The sequence below is a fragment of the Chenopodium album genome, chromosome 9 (assembly GCF_948465745.1).
Source record: "Chenopodium album chromosome 9, dcCheAlbu1.1, whole genome shotgun sequence".
NCBI lineage: Eukaryota > Viridiplantae > Streptophyta > Magnoliopsida > Caryophyllales > Amaranthaceae > Chenopodium > Chenopodium album.
Window position 1 is genome coordinate 68,579,210 of NC_137842.1, and position 18,826 is coordinate 68,598,035.

Here is an 18,826-nt window from a genome sequence, read left to right on the forward strand (position 1 = left end):
ATATTATTTATTTAAAAATAAATTAATTTTCAACTAGCTTAACCATTGGAGCAACAAATAGCTTGAATTGTTGTAGCTTAAGAAGATGACGTGGAATGTCAAGCTATTCAATAAATTAGCCAACCATTGTAGTTGCTCTTATAACCCTCTAACTTTCCGTTTTCTACGATATACCCCCTTTTTGAGAAATCTACACTATAACCTCAAAATACGTTTAGTTTCTACACGGTAACCTTGTCGCTATCTTGCCGTTAACAAATTCCGTTAGTGGGGTCCACTCACCGCTAAATAATATTTTTTATCGATTTTTGCGTTGAAAATGGTTCTGTTAAAGTTTTTAGGGGCTATTTTGGTCCTTAAAGAGTCCAAATTGAGCTCAGATTTAACCAAAAAATAACATAAATGGCTCGTTTTGCATATTAAAAAATGTCTCAATTTGCGTGTTTACGTATTTAATACGCAAAACGAGGCATTTATGTTATTTTTTTCCTAAATCTGAGCTCAATTTGGTCCCTTTAGAACCAAAATAGCCCCCAAAACCTTTAACGAAGCTATTTTCAACACGCAAATCGATAAAAAAATACTATTTAGTGATGAGTGGGCCTCACTAACGGAATTTGTTAACGGCAAGATAACGGTAAGGTTACCGTGTGGAAACTAAATGTATTTTGAGGTTATAGTGTAGATTTCTAAAAAAGAGGGGGCACATCGTAGAAAACGAAAAGTTAAAGGGTTATAAAGTAGAAAAACCCAAAAAAAAAATTGTAAATTGTACTTTAAAAGTTTTTATAAATTGTAAATTGGAGTTGTCTTAACTTTTTCATCAGTTTACATGTCGAAAAATATTCGATTAAATTTTTAGGGGTCATTTTAGCTCTTAAGGGTCCAATTGAGTTCGGAATCAGCAAAAAAATAACATAAGTGTCTCGTTTTGCGTAACAAAAATGTATCGATTTATGGACAACTGTTTTTTGTTGTAAAAATGAGGCACTTACGTTATTGTTTTTGCTAATTTTGAGCTCAATTCAGACCATTAAAGCCTAAAATGGTCCGTAAAACCTTAATCAAATATTTTTTGACACGTAAACCGATGAAAAAGTTGATACGGACTGCAATTTATAAGAACTTTTAGGCTGTACTTTCCATTTTTTAAAAATAGCTACAATTTATATAATACTAACTTTAAATAGTTGCAATTTGCAAATTTTTCCATTTGAGATAAAATAATGTACTCCATTAGTGGAGGTTTAATGGTGGTAAATGGTACTCCGTATGGAGTAATGTTGATTTTGTAGGTTGTTAAAGCTTGGTTAAGCCGTTAAATGTCCATTCTATCAATATTCAATAGTATAAATGGGAATGACAGTTATTTATACTTCATACACAAATTGGTGATTTAAATTATGTGTTTTTATTTGGATATATATTTATTGACAAAAGATAATTTCATGATTATTTGTAATTTTAAGACTCTATTTTGTTCACCTTAAAATAATAATTTAAGTTCATTAAAAAATCATTAACTTTAAAAAATAATGTAATAGAAAATCAATAAAATTGATTTCAGCTCAATAAAATAGGATATTTTAGAAAATAACACCACAAAAATAAAAACCCAAAATTTGATATTTTCTTTTTTAAAAAAGTGTTATAATACCACCAAAAAAAAAATTTTAAAAAATAAACAAACAAACAAAAAACAAAAAAAAAAAAAAAACCAAACCAAAAAACAAAAAACAAAAAAAAAACTCTAAAAATTGATTTTACCACCACTTACGAATTCTTGGATGTTGGATGGAATTCGTTGGTGGGACCCATCACATACACGTGTCAGTATAGCATTGGTTTAAAAAACAGAAAAATCCTTAAACCCAAACCCAGCCAGCACCGACAACTTCCACTGTCGGCAACTCTATCCCCATCCCGCCGCCGACAACTCATTCCCCCTCCCCATCTTACTTCCGGCACCTTTTCCCCATCCCTTGTCGCCTATCGCAGGGACTTGATCTCTACCCTTGCCCATGCAACCACATATCCACACCCACAAACATTCGGAGGCAGATCCCCACGCTTGCCTGCGAACACTCAGAATAACCCACCTTAGCCTTGCTGGCATCGTGAACCCATCCCAGCCCTCACCTAGATCCAAAAACCCCTCTCACGCTCACCTAAACCCAAACCCACACTTAGACTCCGAAAGCCGAAACCCAAACCAAATCGAGGTGATTTGGTTTGGGTGTTTCAAGGTTGCTGGTGTAGGGATATTTTCGACGGTGGACATTAAAGGCAAAGGGGGTCGGTGGTAAAGGAAAGATTCTAGCATGTGAGCTTTACGGCAGTGGGGCTTCCGGTCGGTGGTGGGCTTGGTGGTTGGGTTAGGATTTTAGGGTTTTTTTTAAAAAAAAAACTTTCTTTTTATTAATCCAATAGATAATTCACACATGTACAGTGTGGGGCCTAGTAACAGCTTTTTTGGATGGCAAAGTCAAGTCGTAGTGAGAATCCAATTTTTGGGTTTTTTTGGTGGTATTATAATAAAAAGTTCTTTAAAAAAAAATCAAATATTGAGTTTTTGTGGTGTTAATATCTTAAAGTTAATTCCAATTCAATAAAAATAAAGTAATTTCAACAAAAGTAAAGTGAGGAGAACAGAGCATTAAGTGAGTAATAATTATTTAATTCAGGCAACGCACGAGACTTAGAGAGACTAAGATAGGGGGCCGAGTATGATGGTTGAAGGAGGGAGATTTTTAGAAGTTGTTAGGCCATGTCAGTTAATGCGAGACAATAGAAAACGTTTTGAATTGCATGAGACCGAACTCACCTTGAGTCCGTTCTACACAAAATTTTTCCGAGACAATAAATAGTAACACACTAATAAAGTAATAATTAATCAAAGTCTGCATTTTCACTACTAAAATGCGGTGATTTTACGACCGTTTTATTGCGACTGTTATAAAAACGATCGCAATTCTTATTAATTGCGACCGTTAAAAAGCCTGTCATAAAATTCTATAATTGCGACCGTTTTTTAATTTTTTGCGGCCGTTGTGACGGTCGTTGAAATTATGTGATTAATTTTTTTTTGAAAATAATTACGACCGGTCTCACTGTCGTAGAATCGGTCGTAATTTTTTTTTTTAAAAGAAATTTAAAATATATCGTGGTATTTTCATTTACAAGGGGAAGGGGAAAGAAGAAACAGAGAAGAAGGGGAAAGAGGGAAACAACGAAGAGAAGAAGGCGAAAACGACCGCTACTCCACCCGTTCTTCCCTCCGACGAGCATTCTCCGGCCGGCGACGCTGCACTCGGTAGGTTATCTTAATTTTTTTATTTTTTTTTATATTTTAATTTTGTTACTTTGTTCCGTAACCCTAACAATGGGTCGCAAATCAACCCCCAAGCAGGACCACCGCCGCCAGGTTCCCCTCCTGCCCGTCCCTCCTTGTTTTTAGGCGCCAGTATTCAGGTAAGTCGATGCATTTTTTTTTTATTTAATTAATTTGGGCAAAAACCTTAAATTTGGGTCACAAATGAACCTATTTGCAGGACTACTGTCACCGCCTCGTCGGGTTCCTCTTCTCTCCGTCCCTCTTTCGTCTTCCGTCGAGTTAAGTCAGGTAAGTCGCTTTATTTTTTTTTTTCAAAATTAGGTTGCGTTCGTTAACAAGTTTTTTTTTTTTTTTTTTTTTTTTTTTTTTTTTTTGGCGACCAACAGAATAACGACTGGTTCTTGCGACCGATGACGGTTACAATGGCCAATTGCGACCGTTTTCCTAATATTTTGCGACCGTTATTGGTGGTCGCAAATCACTGGTTTTGTAGTAGTGTTCCAATGTTGGCATGTTGAATCAATAGCTAATAGCACTACACGTGAGCCATATGTCAACTCATTTACCCTTTACAAACTGCACTTATACTTCATACGATTTATATTTCTTTTTCGTTTTTTAATTGCAATGCTTTCATTTTCATAACATTAACATATACAACTTTAAGGCTCTTAAACAAGTTACACTTATGAAAAATTATCATAATGTGTGTACATGATCTTGTTAGATTCCTTTTAGCATATACTTCATGTATCAACTAATGATATTTCGTACTTATTGATACTCTATAATTATTATATACATTCATGACTGAAGTTATCATTTTCGAACTAACCACCAACCTTGCAACTAAAAAAAAAAATGAATAAAACCATAATTTTATTTGTAAACTTCTTAGTTTGTCTTGGCAATAATAAGTTATTCTATATACTTTGTACTATGTACTATGTAACTATGTTATCTACATGCGAAATTGAATATTCACCAAATATGGGGTAACTAGCTCACAACCATAAGAAATTTATTGGTGTTATAGGACATGCCACGTTCTAATATAAGAAAACTTCAAATGTGCCTTGCAAAACAATAAAACATGATCAAATCACATGCGATTGATATTCTTTCAAACATAAATTCCACAATATGAATAATTACAATTTTCTCTATATACTACGTATGTAACAAGCATAATCCAATTGCTTGGTAGGGCTTATAGTACGTTAATATTTTCCCTCAAAATTTGTCCATGTATGATATTTACAAAACACATTTATATTATATCTAGTTTAAATTTGGTCCCATTTTTTATATGTACCATGATTTATGCCTAAAAATTTATCTCATTATTTTTACTATTTTTTCTGACAGATATATAGTTTGCAACCTTGCATAAAATTCCAATCCCATATTTAGCTTATTCTCGTCGACATCGCCTCCAATTTTTGTATTCTTGTCAATCTGTTATTATTGAGAGTGATTGGTCAATCGTTGTGGTCACCGAACTTTACGATTTCAATTTTTTTGAGTGGTCATCCACTCTATCAAGCTATCGTTAATTTTCTTGTAAATCGGGTACGAATTTCCTCCTATGTTTTGAAGGTAATGCATCGTAAGGAAATAATTATTTGTTCATTTGTTGATTTAATGAGTTAAATGTTTTCGGGTGTCGGGGTGTAATACAGTACATCTGAGATACATAACAAGCTTTTAGTTAACATAAGCAACACAAATAGTCGGACCAAAATTTTCTCATCATGGTACCATGTTCATACATATATTTTCGCTTGTTATTACATTTTTGACTGGTTTTGATGTTGATGTTGGAATTACTTATAAATAAAAAATCTCATTGGATAAAGTATTGATAGATTTAGACTTATTTGTATTAGACTATTAGTTTTAGATTATATATATATATATATATATATATATATATATATATATATATATATATATATATATATATATATATATATATATATATATATATATATATATATATATATATATATATATATATATATATATATATACTATCTAAGGGCTTGTTCTCATTAACTGAACTCAGCTGAACTGAACTGAATTGAGCTAAACTGAACTGACTTGAACTGACCTGAACTGAAATGAATATTTTATAAGAGAAGGAAATTAGGAGCTGAACTGAACTGAACTGATGAACTGAGCTGGACTGAACTGAATTGAACTTAGCTGAGCTGAGCTGAACTGAACTGAACTGAACTGAGCTGAACTGAACTGAGCTGAGCTGAAGTGAATTGAACTGAGCTGAGCTGAACTGAACTGAATTTCAACGTAAGAAAACAGGCCATAAGTGAGGATAATACATAAAATTAGCACAAATTAAAGAATCAAAATAGCTCAAAACCCCCATGGCCCAGGCCAATCTTCATATAATATATTTCGTTACTTGTATTTCATATGCTATTATGTTACTACTATTCTATATATTTGCGTTATTTCAAGGCATATATTGACACATATGTCTACGATCTAATTTGCACACCTTGATACCCTACATGTATAAATTATAATGTCATGACATATACAAAGTATATTTTAGACTAACAAGTTTAAGAATATAAATTATGGGTAATTATTTTCCACAATTAAATATCAATTTCACCACATGTCACACTTATCATTTATTTATTTTTTTCCTAATTTTTTCTACAAAACATTTATATTAAAATCATTAATAAAGTTAATTCATTACATGTAATCAATGTTATTTTTTTTTTTTTTTACATTTTCACTAACTAAAATATAGATGATATAACGTTAAATGATTAGGGCTTGTACTGTTCTCATACGTTAAAATTCAGTTCAGTTCAGCTCCTAATTTCCTTCTCTTATACAATATTCATTTTAGTTCAGTTCAGTTCAGACCCTAAAGACTATGCATTTCATATCTTGCATATTTTAACTATGAAAATGAATTGTTTTATTTTCTTAAAAACACACCTTAAGAAAAACAATCTTTAAAAATAACCTGTGCATCGAAAGAGCCAAAAATTAATACGGAGTATAAACCACGAATGCATCATTTTTTTTTTGTTTGAATTTATGTGTAAAATGGGGGGGGGGGGGGCAATTAAATTAAAGACAATACATTAGCTTTAATTAGTTTCATCTATAGTGGAAGAGGTTGTGTATTGTGATGATGGGTTACATCAAGACATGGTTTTCACTTGAGATTCCATAGCAGATGAGAATCGATCGTTAAATTAAATTACTGAAATGAATTAAGTATACTTCATTTACAAAGGCAATAAAAGCTAGTCCATTATTATTATTGTTATATATTAGTGTGATTGAGACCTATTCTGTCTTAAATTTTGGTAATTTTTATTAGATGGGTCTTTCAGCTATTTATACGTACATTCAATGATTTGGCCACATAAAATAAAGAAGAACTTTAATACAAGGGATAAGTAAGCTTTAAGATCTCTTAATAAAGAGGGGGAAAAAGGAGAAAAAGGGTTGCAAAGTTTTGCAATGGCATAAACATAAAAGCGTAATGAATGATCTGCTTAGCGTGGGTGGATTGCAATTGGTATAACCGACCAACCAAGGCAAGGTTTGCTTGCTGGAAATGCCAATTGGGTATCCGATACCTAAATCCTAAAGTCGTTTATTGAACTCTATTATTTTTCTTGTAATGACCACTATACAGTTATCATCCGTCGTGCTAATTACATCATATTGTACGTGGTTAAAAAAGTTGATTTGATATGGATGATGACTAGCTTTGTTGGTTAAAGTTTTAGAGGTGGTATTTAAATTACGTTTACATCACTATATTTGATATTTCGTAACTTTTTCTGCTCTTTCAATCCCCCTATGTATACAAGTACAATACTAATTACGGAGTAACTTGTTATTTTTTGGTAAGTAGCCGTGTATTATTAACCTAAAGTCTTGTATTGCTCAATCTTTATTAACCTCAACACCAAAAACATACAAATTTCTCTTTCAGAAAAAAAAAACATACAAATTTCACTTAATCTTAACAAGGTAAAAAAATAAAAAAAATAATGCAAAACTACCCATAAAATCGCTAATTAACCACCCTTAAAATATCCATTGGGTGATTTTTTATTACAACAAGTACAAGAAAACGGCTAAAACCGTTTATTGGCTATGAAGCTACAGAAGAAGAATAATTGCAAGTTTACAACAAATAAGTTGCAACCCTGTCCGTGACCTGGAGATAGACTGATAGAGTGAGAAAAATTATTTTTTGCAGAGTTTCCCAAGTGTAGTCAAAAGACAAAAAATTGCCAAAAACCCCCTCACTCACTCTCTCTCTTCTTCTCACTCCTTTTCTCTCTCTTCTCTCTCTAGCAGCCTCCCTCAAAGTCCTCAACTCCAAGGTGTTCTGTAAATTTTTGTGTCACTTTCACTTTCTAATAAAATGGGCAATTCTATTTTTTTTGCAATCTTCATTTTTATTCCACTGCAACTTTCTACAGTTATTGCATTTACAGGTTTGTTTCTCCACTCTTCTTGTAATTTTCTTCTTTTGGGTTTCTTTAATTATTTCCATTTTTTAGAGGGTGGAAAATAGAAATGTGGGTTTATTTATTAAACATTATGTTCTTTAGGTTTTGCCCAGGTTTAGGATTCAAGTACTCAAATTTATTGACTGATTATGACCTACTTTTGACTGAGAAAAAGGAAAATTTGACTACTTTTGTTAAGAATACTGGATTTCTGTTGATGGGTTGATGCAATTTTTATTTATTTATTTATTTTGGTGTGCTGAATTAGTTTGAAGTGGGTTGTTTCTCCAGGCTCCAGCTCAATTGGTGTTGGTGTTATTATGCTTTATTATTGCATTTTTCTGTTGAATTATTGAAACTATCTCTTAAGATTTTGTCATATTGTTCAAGAAATTTCATAATGTGGATAATATTTTTGAGCATTATCTTCTAAGTTCTTTATAAAATTATAATAATATTAATGATAAAAAGGGGTCATGGTTTTGGACTATAATGTATGTCAAATTTTATGCTGCTTGAGTGCTTGACAATATTATTACTTTTGGCTGATTTAAAGGTGGTTTGAGAATTTTTAGTGATTTATAATTTCTGAATTAGATTGATTATCATGCCATTCCAGGAGCACTGGAGATTGTTATTATTATATGTTAATTTTATCTTTCTCCATACCTACGAGATGGATTTGTTTGTTGCTGTTTCTGTCAAATTTTAAGCATTATTATTTGTAGATGTCAGCTAGGGTGTTTAGCCGAGGCCTCGAATCGATTCTGTATACATCATAGCCTTTGGTGCTCTATATACACGCACACAAAAAGACATTGTTTTAGAAAGATAAAAAGTACTTTCCAAGCTAAGCATTTAGGATGTGATTTCAGATTTTTTTTATTTTTTTATTTTCCAGTGTTCTTCTTAAAGTTGCAACTCTACTACATTTATTTGTGCTTTTAGTTATTTTTTTTAAGATTCTGATTTATTTTTTTGTTTGGTGCTGTCTGAGGTGGTACTATTTTTGCTCATATACTGCTTACTGCTTCCTTATATTTTACCATGTCAATTAGTCTGAGAATTATGATTATTGCTTGCCTGTATGAGACGCTTCAGGTCAATTAGTTTAACTCATTTCATCTCTCAGGATGCCCCTTGAGCTTAAGTGGAACCAATTTTACTCTGGTGGCTTCAATTTGCTCAACAAATGCCCGTGGAAAATGTTGTCGTCACATCAATGCATATGTTGCACTTTCTATTGCCCGTTATGCAAATGCAACAGGAAACCTTGGGGTTAGTTCAGATCTTTCTGAAGTCTGTCTCCAGTCAATGTCACAAACCTTAGAGCTCTATGGAGTGCCTGCAAATGCTACAACTTTTTGCAGATTTGGGACCAAAATTCCTATTAATTATGAGTGCAAGAGTAGAACCAGCGTTGCACAGATGTTGCAGTCTCCAGGCTTTGCTGATGTAGCTGAAAGTTGTGAACTTGCACGTTCAGGAGATCGTGGGTGCAAGAAGTGTATAAACGCTAGCCTCACGTATCTTCGTCAGAGAATTGTAGTTCAAGATAATGTTACGTTGATCACTTGTCGAGATGCTACATTTGTTGCTCTTGCCAGTCAATCTGACAATGCATCTGCAGTTGGATTTGCCAGTTGTTTCTTTGGGGTTCCAAGGCTTAGAGCCACAGGTACTTTTTATTATCAATTACAGTTGCTTTTAATCTACAGTAATGAAAGATCTTGTAGTCACATACTTACTGTTATTAAGGATCTCTTAGATGATAAGAGTGACTATGATATCATTTAAATAACACATAATTTATATCTTTGTTTTATAATTTAAACTTTATGAAGAAAGTAGCGTGATCTTAATTACAATTGCTGTTGGAGCTCTTTGAGAAGATATGAATCATGGTCTTTTCTTCCCTTTAGTTTTCCCTGTTGACATTGCACCATTATATTTTGCTAACTTAAGCCCTTTCCCTGGTGTGTTGACATATATCAATCTGTTATGGGACCAATGCCAAAGTGAGCCTATAATTTTATGAGCAACTTGGAGAATAAATAGAATCATGGGTTGCTTTAATGCCAGCATTGTTAATTTTGGTTGTGATTTTTTAAAATTTTTTTATATTCATGACACTTAGCTGCTGTCTACAAGGATACTATGGTGTTCTGTGACGAGTACTACATATAAATCTCAGCTATTATGAAAGGTCTTGTATGTCCTATAGGTATGCACTGTAATAGATTTGGGAGATGAAAAGATCTTTTGGTTATGGAACAAATTTGATCATGTGAGGAATTAATTATCTAGATTGCGATTATGCTGAATGACAGTTTTTTGAGAAGAGAAGACATTATTGGCAGATCTAACAATGAAATAAGCACTGCAATGGCATCAATGAGAAAGGGGAAGGTCCACTTAATGACTTTCTTTTCCTTCAAGTGTTAAATATTTTTGGCAAAAAAAGGATTTCTGGAGTGCAAGATAGGATCTAATTAGTAATTAGCTAGCTGTGGTATCATTGGCTATACTTGGTCAATTCTTGAGGGATCTGGTTAGCTGCCTGTGCTTTTATCCTTTTAGTCAAAAGGTGTGGTGGATGACTGGATGAGGTGCAGCCTGTCGGCCCTTGTCACTGATAGTTAGAACTGAGAAATGAAGGTTTCTCTTTTGAGATGAAATGGAGTATAGTATTCTTAAGAAAACAAGCCTGGCTATGTTATTTGCTGCAAAGGAGCGGCAGATGTTACATTTTCTTGATATTGAACTTGTAGTTATGTCAATCAACTGTTATTTTCATGGGTTCATGGCTACAAGATCTGTTAACTGCTAGGACCATTATTTAATCCCGAGTGCTCCTGATTTTGCTTTGATATTGTCCTTGTAGAAACTTGTCTGTCAAATTTGACATTTGTGCCAACACAGGATTCCTGTGGTTAGTTTCCATGGCAATGTATCGTACAGTGTATTAAACTGTTTATATATTGGCTCATCTCTATTTGACGGAGATATTGTAACACTCCTTTAAGTCTTATTAGCTAAATGATGAAGTTGTGCTATGCCTTCTATAATTCTCTCAGGCCAAAAGTGGTACTTTATTTTATCGTTTTCATTCATTTGACCAATATTTTTAGTGGTAAACATAGCTATCCATCTTCTAGGGATGGACAGCACTAATGCTGTATAGAGTGTGTGTCTGGGGGGGGGGGGGGGTAGGCACAGGCTTCTGAATCAAGCTGTTTATTCCCTTCTTTTCCTCTATCATACTTCATATTAATTTTACAGATCTACGAAGCATATCTTTTGTTGACGCACAGAAGCTAGATTTGTCTTGATTACACTGTTATGATTCTTATCCACTGTTTATGTCATTACAGTTTCTGATGCATCCTCACCTCCACTGGCATCTCCAAACCCAGATCTGACTGCGAGCCCAAGTCAGTCATTGGGCATATCGGGCAATTCTCCTCATGAGAATCACCACTCTTATCAACTTACAGCTATAACAAGTGTTGGAATTGGCGTCACAGTAATTTCTTTCATGCTACTTTTAGTCTTAGTATTTCTGATTCGCAGAAAGAGTAAAGAGCTTGATGATTCAGGGGGTAGCTTCAAGAAATCTAAAGCTCCTTCTGGACGAATGCCAGATGGTATGATAGTATTACCAACCAGTTACTACTCTTATCATTCTTCTCTTTGTCTGCCATAGTGCACAAACCTTGACATTCTGTGTTTGGCCATCCTCTTATAACATGTGCTGAAACTTGCTTTCAGGACCTTCTTCCATGTTTCGGGAATTTGGCTACAAGGATACAAGGAAGGCGACTAACAACTTTAGTACAATCATTGGACAAGGTGGATTTGGAACAGTGTACAAAGCTGAATTTAGTGATGGATTGATAGCTGCAGTGAAGCAGATGAACAAAGTTTCAGACCAAGCGGAGGATGAATTTTGTAGAGAAATTGAGCTTCTTGCTAGATTACATCATCGTCATCTCGTAGCTCTTAGAGGTTTTTGCATTCAAAAGCAAGAAAGGTGCTTAAAAGATCTGAAGGCTTATGCATGCAACCACCCACCAGTAGAAAATACTCTCCGTTTTTCTTAACTTGTTCCTCTTTGACTTGCTGTGATTAGCAATGCACACCTTTGACCATTAATATTTTTAAATTTCCAAATAGCAAAATTTATAGTAAGTGGAATTTAATTATCTAAATTTAGACAAATCCAATAACTTTATATAATACCATATGTTTTTATATGACAGTAAATAAAAATGGTCATAGAAGGATGTGTGGGTACTGGGTACTTGGGCAGTGCTCAAAGTCAAAGTGGGACAAGTAAAAAAAAAAAAAAAAAAATTCAAAAGGAGTATTAACACATACTATTTTCCTTTGCAGGTTTCTCGTGTATGAATATATGCAAAACGGAAGCTTGAAGGATCACCTTCACAGTGAGTTTGTCTACTTTCACCTCTCATTCTAGGAGAGTATAAAATTTTGAATGCATAATTGTTTATTTATCAACGGCTTTCTGTTTCTCCAGCTCCAGACAGAGCACCACTCTGCTGGCAGACAAGAATCCAGATTGCAATTGATGTGGCAAATGCTCTGGTAACCTCAATTTTTTTTTTTTTTTAAACTGTTGTACACAGTTGGATTTTAGGCTATTTATGGTATTTCTTATCTTGCCTGGTTTCTTACACTTTGAGGTCTTACATGCAGGAGTATCTTCATTTCTATTGTGACCCTCCTCTTTGCCATAGAGACATAAAGTCCAGCAACATTTTATTAGATGATAACTTTGTAGCTAAGGTACTTTTCGACTTGTTGGTCACTTGGCTGTGATTTTTTTTTTTTTTTTTCTTCTTTATTTATTTATTCATTTTATGTTTTTATAGGTTGGGAACTTTTTGTGTGTTTTATGTGACATAATTAAGAGTGTACTAGAATTGTACATTTAGATTCTAGTCTTATAATTTTCTCTCTATCATGATCATAATTTATGGAAATATTCACAATACTTCTTGTACTTGTAATTTGCAATTGATCCGCTGTTGTGTGGTAATGATTATTTCATCATTTTCATAGATCCAGGAAGAATGGCTTTTCTCTTAACTCATTTGTCCCTCAAATTGGTATCTGATTCATATAACTGAAACTTGTTTTCTTTCCAAAACTTTGCCATGTTGAAACTTCTGTTGTTATCCTCTCCAGGTTGCAGATTTTGGTCTCGTGTATGCTGCCAAAAATGGTTCTATCTGCTTTGAGCCAATAAATACTGAAGTTCGAGGAACTCCAGGTAGGCAGAAACAGCAACTTCATGGTTTAAACCCGCTTCTAGAGTAAAAAATTTACATTTTGAATTTCTCCAGGTTACATGGATCCAGAGTATGTTGTCACTCGGGAACTTACAGAGAAGAGTGATGTTTACAGTTATGGTGTGGTGTTGTTGGAGTTGGTGACTGGAAGAAGAGTTATACAAGATAACAGAAACCTGGTACAGTGGGCTCAAAGTTTCCTTACTTCAGAAACAAAACTTTCACAGCTTGTGGACCCCAAAATTGGAGAGTTTTTCGACTATGATCAGCTTCAGACTGTTGTGTCAGTCATAAAATGGTGTACACATTCAGAAGCTCGAGGTAGACCTTCTATTAAGCAAGTTTTAAGGCTTCTTTACGAAAGTTCTGATCCATTGCATAGTGGTTTCATCCACGATATGCAAGAAGAAGATTATGAAGGGACCCAAGGGAAAAGACCAAGCAAAGGGAAGGCGCAAAGGGCTGATATAATATTTCATAGTGGAGAAGGGAGATATCTTGCATCTTCTTCCAGTACGAACAGGTCACACTGTAGTAGAAGCTTTCTACTTGAAAATGGATCTCCCCAGTCTCCTCCTAATAATCAATCACTTTAAACCAAGGAAGGTATTTGGTACATGATGAAATTCCAAGTGTAGCATTGTGATGAACAGAGGATGTGACTTCAGAGAACGACGTAACATACTACAGGTGTGTGCAGTTTTGGACATACGCCACGCTTGAGATTCTTTGTAAAGATTTCGCAGAATTTTGTGATTATTTATTTTGTTGAGATGGAAGAGTTTTTGTTGCAGTACATTTGGTTTCCTACTAACCTTGTTCAGGGGATAATCATGTTTCTCAGCTGTTAGAATTTTTTGGAATTGTATTTGTATTGAATCGACTTGATTGTTCAAGTATGTATACTGGATGTAATTTTTTAGATGCAATAAGCGATTCTCTTAATTGGCTTGTAACTTGTAAGAGTTGTAAGTTTGTAAGTTGTAACATAGTTTCCTCATGAAAGTGTTGTTACAATTATTTGCTTGGGTGCAAGGTTTTCCTTGTTTATTTTAATAGTCGATTTTCTTATACATTCTGACAATTACATTAATTCCTAAATAACCCTAAACTTACAAACGTCAATTAAACATCTCAATGTTTATACGACCTTCCTTATATATACTTCGCATTGAAAAATAATATTTGTGTAACCCACGAGTAAAATCATTTCATATTTGTGTAACCTACGAGTAAAATCAATATAAACCTCATTGAAAAATAAGAAATACAAAGCCATATTAATGACGGGAAAAGGAAAACCGATAAACTAAAAGTTATTACAAACATTGAAACATGATTAACTTATAAACTAATTGAAAAAGACCTCATTTAAATAAATCAGAAGTTTTTAAAAAAAAAATTAAAAATAAAAATAAAAATAAAAATAAAAATTAAAAATTACCTCCCTATATCATTCTTCCCCATCCTCAATTCCTCCCTATATCATTTCTTCGTCGTCAAATTTCTCACTCCTCTAAGTTCGCTGTTCTTAGTTCACTGTTTTCCTCCATTTTTATCCCGAATAACTCCAATCTTCAAATTTCTAAAATCTAAATTTAATACTTTGAATTAACTTCACTACAGCAGACAAAGAAAAGGTATGTATCTCCTTCAAATTATCCGATCTTCTTTATATCATTTAAATTATGTTTTCGACGCATAATTGCTATCCGATTGTTTCTATAAATTGTCATTGGTTATTAATTATGCGTCATTCGTTCAATTTTGATATTAGAATTAGATTTCTATTTTGTCATTGAACAAATTGTTGTCAATTGTCAGTATTTTATCTCCGGAATTTTAATTGTATTTCATATATTTCTTGGTGTGTGTGAATTGATTGTTGTGAGTACTTTTTTTTTAGAGCTAGATTCAATGTGGTTGACAAAGTACTAATTATAGCTTCAATTATGGAGAAAATGAGGGTTTTAATCAGGGAAAATATAGAAACTAAGAAGAATTTGTGAAATTAGATATCTGGGTAGGAGTCAAAAGGTGAATTTGAGAGAGGGATTATTACAGTTTATAGTGTGAACTCTATAAGATACAATGGCATACGACATTGTTTACCTAAATCATTACGTGACAATTTTAATATGTATATACAGTAAATATAAAAGAACAATAAAAAGTAACAAGCAAATTAATAACTCAAGAAAGTACACTTTTTCATTACTTTTGTTTTTCAAGTAGAGATCAAATTAAAACAAACAACCAAGGCATCAAGTTGAAACAATATGTCCACCTAGTTTCAAAAGCAAATGCAATCAACAAAATGAGGCAATCATCAACCTTAATAACCTACAATACAATGTTTTAAAGCAAGTGCAATCGGTAAAATAATGCATTCTTGAAAACGTTAAGTTCCATTCACCCAAAATAGTACAAGCTCCTAACACTTGCCAAACACGGATAAAGCACAAACAATAGCTCCAGCACTTCCACCTAAAGACCTGAAAAAGAAGCACATCGCGTCGTTATATGAAGAAGTGAAAGATCCTTTTTTTCAACAAATACGATACTATGAAAGGTAGAAAAAAAATGTGCAAACAGGTTAATGGCATGCAAACGGGTCAACAAGCATTTGTGTTGTATTTGTACTATGTACTAATTGGGAAAAATATCGTTCATGCCATTGACTTGTTTGCACATTTTTCTACCTTTCACAATATTGTATTTGTTGATAAAAAGGATCTTTCATTTCTTCATATAACGACGCGATGTGCTTCTCTTTCAGGTCTTTAGCTGGAAGTGCTGGAGCTATTGTTTGTGCTTTATCTGTGTTTGGCAAGCGTTAGGAGCTTGTGCTATTTTGGGTGAATTGAACTTAACGTTTTCAAGAATGCATTATTTACCGATTGCACTTGCTTTAAAACATTGTATTGTAGGTTACTAAGGTTGATGATTGCCTCATTTTGTTGATTGCATGCGCTTTTGAAACTAGGTGGACGTATTGTTTCAACTTGATGCCTTGGTTGTTTGTTTTAATTTGATCTCTACTTGAAAAACAAAAGTATTGAACAAGTGTTCTTTCTTTTGAGTTATTAATTTGCTTGTTACTTTTTATTTTTCTTTTATATTTACTGTATATACATATTAAAATCGTCACATAGTGATTTAGTTAAACAATGTCGTATGCCATTGTATCTTATAGAGTTCACACTATAAATCATGATGGCTAATGTCGGAATGGATGGACTGCAGGTCCTTGATACTGATTAGTTTTGAATTGAGTTTTGTTGATGAAGTATCTCAATTGTTTCCAGTGGGTTCGGGCATGATCGAGTCTTTTGATGCTCATACGGAGTTAGAGTCCTTGTGAAATAGGAGTATTATTTGCCTTGCTTTCAGCTGGCTTGGATTAGTTGAATGGATTTTTGATCCTTTTTTATAATGTTATCTCACGTAGTCACGTTTGAAACTCTTTCCAAACTGCAAGTTGAATGTAAACTTGTAAATTCACTGCTTGTTAGCTTCTGGCCTTCTAGCATATAAATAGGTGGCTAAATAGGCAGAAGTCGTTAGGAGCAAGATAAGCTAGAAAGCAAGTTAATAGACTACATGAAAGGACTTTTAGCTTTTGGGGAAATGGATTTAAGGATCCAGGTGTAGTGTTAAATGACGTTCTAATTGTTAGCAAAAGAAAACTCTAACAAGCTGATCATGATTTTGCTCTAAAGCTTTGGATTCCTTTAACAATTCACGATGCTCTTGGCTTCCTTCCATTGTTGTCAATTTGTGGGCTTTGCCTGACAATCACAACTATCATTGAGTATTCATATGATAGTATTGTGGCAAAATCATCAATATAAGCTTTAATGTACCAGAGAGTTTGAGAGAGATTTATTTGAGAGAATTTGGAAAAGTAAAAAATAAATCTTGTTTTCAGGCTTCTTCTTTTTCATTTGACTAGTGCTTTTATCTTTGAAGATGCTCAAATATCTCTCTTTTGAAGATTAACTGTCCAAATTAATGTTTTGAGGTCACTTTAGATTGTTTGATCGCATTGTTGCATCTAGCTTAGTACTAGAATATCTAGTGTTGGCTTCTCAGCTTTCAAAATTGCACACTTCCATTCTATGAATCATCATCTTCATATCTTAGAACTTTTTTGTTACTATAAACTGATTTAGGTTGCCTGGTCACCAGCTAAAGGAGTGTTCTGGCATGAGGTGTTATATTTTTCCACCACCTCTACTTGGCAAAGTAGAGATTTAAGGAATTATTTTCTGAATAAAACTGTGTTAGAGTTGAATAGAAGGGCTGATCATGCATACAGTTCAGTTATTGCAGTCTATGCCTTGCATTTCTAGCAGGTATCTCCTCTTTGTTCCATTTTGAAGTAGTTCATAGACTGCTATTGTAGTTTTTTGCACCTAATGATTGAATTACTTTGTGAATTATAGCTTTAAGTCCCAGAGTTGCTGGACCAACTGCAGGAGAGATACTACTGGGCATTTTAAATGGACCGAAATCAGAACACGTACTTTTTCTCACTGTGCTCAAAGACCTCATGCTGCTGGAGGATTTATTCATTTACTAAAACCCATCCAACGTACAGCATTGTCAGCCATTCCTAATTCCAATGACAATTTTCCAGATGCTGTACCAACCGATGAAAGCTCAAGCATAAATCATTCTCCCACTCTTGAGATGGAGACTTTATTTGCCAACTGGTCACCTCCTAGGTACTTGTGGAGGGGCTTATCAGTTCTCATTTTGGCAGGGCAAGTAATATACCGGGCTCTCAAGGGTAAAATCCACTGGAAAAACACTCTCCAACAGCTGGAAAGAGTTGGTCCTAAATCAGTCGGGGTCTGTCTTCTGACATCAGCTTTTGTGGGGATGGCATTTACTATCCAATTTGTTCGGGAATTCACCCGGTTAGGGCTGAACCGATCCATTGGTGGGGTCTTAGCTCTTGCCTTCTCTCGTGAACTAAGCCCTGTGGTTACATCAATTGTGGTGGCAGGTCGTATTGGAAGTTCTTTTGCCGCGGAGCTCGGAACCATGCAGGTCTCTGAGCAGACTGACACACTGAGAGTTCTCGGGGCAAATCCTGTCGATTACCTTGTCACACCTAGGGTAATTGCTTCTTGTGTAGCTTTGCCTTTTTTGACCCTGATGTGTTTCATAGTGGGGATGGCAGCTAGTGCCTTCTTGGCTGACAGTGTTTACGGAGTTAGCTACATAATGATTTTGGACTCTGCTCGGAGAGCACTTCGGTCATGGGATATTATTAGTGCCATGATGAAGTCCCAGGTTTTTGGTGGAATAATTGCAATTGTGAGCTGTGCTTGGGGTGTAACGACCATTGGTGGTGCTAAGGGTGTTGGGGAGTCAACTACTTCAGCTGTTGTTTTATCTCTGGTTGGTATCTTTATTGCAGATTTCGTTCTTTCTTATTTTTTCTTCCAAGGGGCAGGGGATTCACTTAGGAATTGTGTATGATCTCTTTCCTGTGGAGTTTTAAGCTTGCAACTCCAATTTTCGCCAAAATACATTTGTTGCTCTGCATTAGAACGAAAGATTTGTAAGAAAGGCACATTGACATTCTTTCCAGTGCATTTTACTGAATATATTTGTAATTTGTTTTGTTTTCTGGAGATCTCGAA

At 34.2% G+C, this 18,826-nt stretch overlaps 2 protein-coding genes across 5 annotated transcripts; both read left to right on the forward strand.

The window, feature by feature from the left end:
• The first annotated feature begins 7,588 nt into the window (after nt 1-7,588).
• On the forward strand, nt 7,589-14,242 carry LOC145558974 (putative receptor-like protein kinase At1g49730). 2 transcript variants are annotated; one of them, XM_081620353.1, is made up of 9 exons: nt 7,589-7,839; nt 8,987-9,532; nt 11,229-11,522; nt 11,626-11,887; nt 12,250-12,302; nt 12,395-12,462; nt 12,574-12,663; nt 13,066-13,150; nt 13,224-14,242. In XM_081620353.1, exons 1-9 carry the CDS (start codon nt 7,767-7,769, stop codon nt 13,763-13,765), a joined length of 2,013 nt encoding a protein of 670 aa, XP_081476479.1. In that variant the 5' UTR covers nt 7,589-7,766; the 3' UTR covers nt 13,766-14,242. The 2 variants fall into 2 exon arrangements, with proteins under 2 accessions (XP_081476479.1, XP_081476480.1); XM_081620354.1 differs by having other exon boundaries at nt 7,590-7,839; nt 11,229-11,501.
• A 408-nt stretch (nt 14,243-14,650) lies between these two features.
• Nucleotides 14,651-18,811, forward strand: LOC145558975 (protein TRIGALACTOSYLDIACYLGLYCEROL 1, chloroplastic-like). Of its 3 annotated transcripts, XM_081620356.1 has the most exons (4): nt 14,671-14,809; nt 15,949-16,027; nt 17,345-17,527; nt 17,618-18,811. In XM_081620356.1, exons 3-4 carry the CDS (start codon nt 17,481-17,483, stop codon nt 18,660-18,662), a joined length of 1,092 nt encoding a protein of 363 aa, XP_081476482.1. In that variant the 5' UTR covers nt 14,671-14,809; nt 15,949-16,027; nt 17,345-17,480; the 3' UTR covers nt 18,663-18,811. The 3 variants fall into 3 exon arrangements, with proteins under 3 accessions (XP_081476481.1, XP_081476483.1, XP_081476482.1); XM_081620355.1 differs by lacking the exon at nt 15,949-16,027 and having other exon boundaries at nt 14,651-14,809; XM_081620357.1 differs by lacking the exon at nt 15,949-16,027 and having other exon boundaries at nt 14,654-14,809; nt 17,361-17,527.
• Nucleotides 18,812-18,826: the final 15 nt, after the last annotated feature.

Bases quoted from the DNA above. Each gene is read 5' to 3' on its own strand.
- LOC145558975 (XM_081620355.1), top strand. From the start codon at position 17,481: ATGCATACAGTTCAGTTATTGCAGTCTATGCCTTGCATTTCTAGCAG. The intron at 17,528-17,617 runs GTATCTCCTCTT...TGTGAATTATAG, and splicing joins ATGCCTTGCATTTCTAGCAG to CTTTAAGTCCCAGAGTTGCT.
- LOC145558974 (XM_081620353.1), top strand. From the start codon at position 7,767: ATGGGCAATTCTATTTTTTTTGCAATCTTCATTTTTATTCCACTGCAA. The intron at 11,523-11,625 runs GTTACTACTCTT...ACTTGCTTTCAG, and splicing joins TATGATAGTATTACCAACCA to GACCTTCTTCCATGTTTCGG. The intron at 11,888-12,249 runs GTGCTTAAAAGA...TTTCCTTTGCAG, and splicing joins TGCATTCAAAAGCAAGAAAG to GTTTCTCGTGTATGAATATA.